The sequence below is a fragment of the Lathyrus oleraceus genome, chromosome 5, assembly GCF_024323335.1.
Source record: "Lathyrus oleraceus cultivar Zhongwan6 chromosome 5, CAAS_Psat_ZW6_1.0, whole genome shotgun sequence".
Taxonomy (NCBI): domain Eukaryota; kingdom Viridiplantae; phylum Streptophyta; class Magnoliopsida; order Fabales; family Fabaceae; genus Lathyrus; species Lathyrus oleraceus.
This window is the reverse complement of record NC_066583.1, coordinates 140,387,242-140,392,759: the sequence shown is the minus strand read 5'-3', so window position 1 is coordinate 140,392,759 and position 5,518 is coordinate 140,387,242. Positions and strand designations below refer to the sequence as shown.

The following is a 5,518-nucleotide window of genomic DNA, read 5'->3' as shown; positions in this document are numbered from 1 at the left end:
TGGTGGATTAACTAGAACAAAATCATGATGCTCTGAGAGAGGAAATGTCCATGGTCCGAGCCTAGATAGGGCAGCTCATGTAGACGATTCAGGCTGTAGCTAGAGACCAAGAAGCCATGGCTAGGGTTCAGGAAGAAATTCAATAAAGGGTCGTTGTTACTCTGCAGATCCTCATGTACCACCACTAGGAAATTCTACGGTTCAAATCCCATGCGATGACACCCTACAGTGTTTCCCAACTACTAGTCAATCCTCCTGTCATTGAAATGGACGACAAACATGAAGCTTTCTTCAGTCCTAGAGTTGGTTCAGTGTATGATGCTTTTAGCCCACCAACTGCAGAGGTGGAGAAGAAGGTTCGCGCCATTGAAGAAAAACTAAAAACAATGGAAGGTTCTAATGCTCTCGGGTTAGATGTTGCAGAGATGTGCTTGGTACCTGGAGTGAGGATACCCGCTAAATTCAAAGTCCCTGACTTTGAGAAGTACAAAGGGGAAAGAGACCCAAGAACTCACATTTGGTCCTACTACCGAAAAATGGTTGTGTATTATGATTATGAGAGACTTCTTATGCATTTCTTTCAGGATAGTTTGAGTGGAGATTCACTCGAGTGGTATATACAATTAAAAGTTACCCACATCCTAACTTGGAGGGACATGGCTGAAACTTTCCTAAAGCATTATCAATACAATACGGACATGGCTCCAAATCATACTCGGCTAAAAAATCTCACTCTGGAGTTTGATGAAACTTTTAATGAGTATGCTCAATGTTGGAGGAAGTTGGTTGCAAGAGTGAAACCTCCTCTATTAGAGAGGGAACTTGAAGATATATTTATCATAAATCTTCAAGGACGTACTTTGATAGGATGGTAGAGAGTACATCCTCTGGTTTTTCAGACCTAGTTATTGTCAGTGAAAGGATTGAGAATATGATCAAGATGAGAAAGATCCAAAATGCTTCTCATACCTCTGGTGTGGTAAAGAAACCTTATGTTGGCTTTGGGAAGAAAAGAGAAGGAGAAACTAACGAAACTGCAGTTGTGAGGGGACGGGTTCCAACATACCATGCATCTTATCAACAAGTGGTTGTCGTGTCACCTGTTCAAAACCAGCAACCCTACGTTATTCCTACCGATCAACAACCAGTCCCATATCAGCAGCAATATGCTTCCCAACAATAATAACAACGATACTACTAACAAAATCAGCAAAGGCAGAGAAGGCCCGAGAGAAGGTTTTACCTTGTCCCAATGCCATACAGTCCTTTACTTCGGTATTTGTTACGTGGATATTTAGTGTAACTAAGAAAGCTAGGACCTCCTCTAGCAGTCCTCCCTCTCAGTTTTGACGTTAATGCTCAGTGTGAATTCCATTTTGGGGCATCCGGTCATTCTGTTGAAAACTACAAGGCACTAAAGTATAAGGTGAAAGAATTCATCGAGTCCAAGGCCATCATGTTCGCTACAAACAGTCCAAATGTGAATAGCAAACCTACAGTGAGCATGATAGAAGAAGTTGAAGGAAACAAGTTGGTGTACAAGATAGACGATTTGAAAACTCTTATGTTTGATGTTAAGAAACAATTACTGACGAATAAGCTATCTCCTGGTTGTGACGTTGCCTGTGAGCGTTGTTTGATCAATCCGTAAACTTGTGAAGTCTTGAGAGCTGGTTGTAGCACCTCAAATTTGCACCTATCATTGTACATACCATCTCATGTTAGGTCATAGCATATCATGGTCCATTGCATAGCATTACATTGCCCCCAGTTGCCTCAAATGCAAGCAAGTCAAGAATTAGGTCAAACTGATCAGGAGATCAGTCAACCAACCAAGCAAGGTTGTTTCTCAAGGAGCCAAGGCCCTAGGGTTGGTTCAACATGTTCACATGACTTGGAGGTCCATTTGAAGTGTTTAAGTCAAGGATTGGATGCTCAGAAGCCATCAGTTCATGCACAGTCAGTCAGAAACCCTAGAAAGTCAAAGTTGGTCAACTGTGGTTGATTTTGTGGTTTTGATGGATGGATTTGGTTTGAGAGGGCTTATTCATGTCCCAATAGGCCTCATATATCATGGCAATCAACATCATTGAAGAATTTGAAGCCAAACAGAAAATTTCCAAAAATAGAAACTGGACCTGTAATTTTAACTGCCAAAAATGGAAACTTCTTGATCCTCAACTTGCATCATGATACAAGCTTCAAATGAATTTTTTCCCAACATGAAAGTTGAAGATCTTATTCTCCCATTTCCAAAAAGTCCAAGAACTCTCAATTCCCATGCATGGTTGTCAAGATATGATCAAATCATTTTCACAAAATCTTGAACTTCAAAAGGCCATATCTCTCAAACCATTTGGCCAATTTTGGTGGGGTTTTTTCCTACAAACCACATTTAATCTCCTCTTTCCAAAAATGTAAATTTCATGTGCCAAAACATTGCCAATCAAAATGGCATTTTTGAACCTAGCATGTTTGAATTTCAAGTGAAGTGGAAATTTGGAATTTTGAATTAAGTAATTTCTGTCATAGTGGCCAATTGGAATTGATTTAGGACAGCATTTTTGACTTGCCCAAGGCCCATTTTCGTGCACATGCTATCACATACCACCATTTGGTCAATTTTGGCAAATTAGCAAATTGGTTTGATTTGAGTTAAGCTTGCTTAGCATACTTAGATTAGATGTTAAACAGACCATATATAACATTTTTTCTGTCCAAAGTGAACCCTAGCTGCCTCCATAACAGAAAAAACATCACTCTCTCAAGATTTGGCATTTTTCTCTCATCTTGAAATTTCTGGAAAAATTGCAAAGAACCACGAGCATCCTCTGTTGCTTCATCATCTAACCACCATTTTGAGTTGTTTCCCAGCATCAAACACCATCTGTAGCAGCATTTACACAACTGTTTTCTTCAAGCTCCTGTAATGGCAGAAGTTGTTTGCATCCAAACCAAGCTATTTCGAGCCGAGCTTTCTTCATCATCCATCATTTGAAGGCTTTGTGTACACCTGTTTTAAGCATTTGCAACAAAAGAGTCACTGAAGCAGCCACTGTCATCCAACTTGGTAAGATTTCGATTTGCATTATTCTCTAAACCATGCCATGCTTTAGATAGGCCTTGTTTCGCTGATTCTATTGAGCTTTTAATCCATAAAAACGGTCGAGTGATGAGTGAATAATGATGATTTGAAGTTGTATGTTAAATGTTGTTTTTGTTTATTTCTTTTGCCTTAGTTTAAGTTACTGAAAATAAATGATAGAATGTTGATGATGATGCTTGGCTGGCTCGATTGATACTTTCAATTTGTATTTCTGGAAATTTTGTTTTTCGAACTTGATTGAAGATGATGAAGGAATACTGTGCGTAAAACCCTAAATATGCATTTGTTGCCCAGAAACCATGCTGCTCGTGTTTTCCTTTTACACTGCATGTTGCTGTTACTATTTGATTACTCATGTCCAATCATCACATGCCACGTCCCGACACCACACGCCGCGTTTCATTAATCTGGGCACATAATTTCAAAAATGCCACCGTGCCCCATTTGACCATTACACCATGTTGTATTTCATCTCATTTTTTTAAATATTCATTTCATTTGATACATCATCTTCTAAAATTCATAACATCATCATCTCACATCCAAAATTCATGAAATTTTTTGCATATTGTTCATATGAGTCTCTACTTTTTTATCATGATTTTTGCTGATTTTTTGGATGGATAGATTTTAAATGGCATTAGGGTTTTGTTCATGTGCCCAATTTTTGTACATCTTGCCAATTCAATTGTGAAATTGTGATGATATATCCATTTGATCTGAAATTTTTTGTGCTTAATCTACACTCATCCATGGTGATTTTGATATAGAGTTCTTGAATTTATCTTATGTGGTGTGTGAGATATGAATTTTTGAAGTAGGGTGTGACAACTTGTGTCACACCAATGATATGCAATTTCATGAATTTTGATGACATGTTTCCTGACCTCCAATTAATGTGAAATTTTGCATGAACCTTCTCTCATATGTCTAGTTTATGTGTGAATTTTCTTGGATTTAATTATGCCATTTCCTATTTGTTTGAGATTTTTCTTCCCTGCCTAGTCAAATGTTGACTTTGTGTGACACATCTTGCCATTCCATTTGGGAAATGCTCATATCTTATTGGATGATCATGAAATTTTACATGTGCATACTAGACATCTTGAGCTTTGCATTGGTGTTGATCCCTTTCATTTATCATCTGTTTTCATTTAGTTATGATTTTTTGAAGTTGACACATGTTTGTTTGACTTCTTTGTGCATACTTGAATGGGTTTTGACTTTCTGATTTTTATTGACCATCTTCCCATGATCCAATTGAGCTGAAATTTTATATGCATGTCATGTTATGAATTGTGATTGAGCATGAATTATTTGGTGATTTTTGGAATTGATTATGTTCACTTTTGAGCTAAGTCTTGCTGTTGACTTCATTGAGCATGTTCAAATTTGCTTTGACTTCATGATTTTCATTGACTGCCTTCCACTTGTCCAAATGTGATGAAATTCTATATGCTTACCTTGCTATGTGTTAGGATTGGTCTTGAATTATTTGATAATTTTTGGAAATGTTTGAGTTGACTTTTGATGCAAGTCATTCTGTTGACTTCTTTGAGCTATCCCTTGCCATGCTTTGACTTCCTTTGCTTGTGAAATGATGATGATGCATGATATAAACTTGAGACCAATTGAGCTTGCTTCTTAAATGTTTGAACTTGATTTTGGTTGACTTTCATTTGCTGTTTTGACTTTCTCATTCCTTTTTGACCCTAGGCTTGTCCTAGTGGTCCAGTTACTTACTTTTGAGCTTGTGTTTTCAGGTTGAACACCCAGTGACCAATGAGATCAATTTCTTTTGTTTGAGCTTGCTTGAATGTCATTGAGCTAACCTTTGTTTTGTAGGTGGCTTGACTCATGTGTTTGAGTCTTGTGCTTTGCACATCTGATTACCTGATTTGTCTGTGGATTCCATTCCTTTTGATTTGATTGTTGAACTGTATACTGATTGGTTTGACTATTTCAGGTACCATTAGTTGCTTAAGTTCTTTGAACTTGCTTTGCTTTGCTATTTAGCAACTTGCTTGAGGTAATTCCTTTTTCTTCATGTAGTCTGGAAGACCTGGCCTGTTACTTGGCCAGGCAACTGTCTGAAGTCCTCCTTAAGAGGCAATGTTTGTGTATGTTTAATTTGTCCTTGTACAGAGTCAAAGACCTCCTAAGTGAAGAGGCAATTGGCATAACCAAGGGATAAGCAACCTATCCCCTGCTATTCAGTGTGTCTTCTGTTTTGCTCACACCACTGTGTTGATGCATTTCAGATAAAAACCCAAGATCTTGTGCAATTGCACAGTTGAGTCAGTATCAAATGTGTAGAAGGGTTCCCACTTTCTGAACCCACACATTCTTGTCAAATGCTCTCCCAGGCCAGGGATAGAAGCAATGAGGCACACCCCTCATCTCCTTTCATCT

General features: G+C 38.1%; 1 protein-coding gene across 1 annotated transcript; it reads left to right on the top strand.

Moving 5' to 3' along the window:
- The first annotated feature begins 215 nt into the window (after positions 1-215).
- Positions 216-1,183, top strand: LOC127079285 (uncharacterized). Its single transcript, XM_051019690.1, has 2 exons — positions 216-855; positions 900-1,183. The coding sequence occupies exons 1-2, from the start codon at positions 216-218 to the stop codon at positions 1,181-1,183; spliced, it is 924 nt and encodes a 307-aa protein (XP_050875647.1).
- The last annotated feature ends 4,335 nt before the right edge of the window (positions 1,184-5,518 follow it).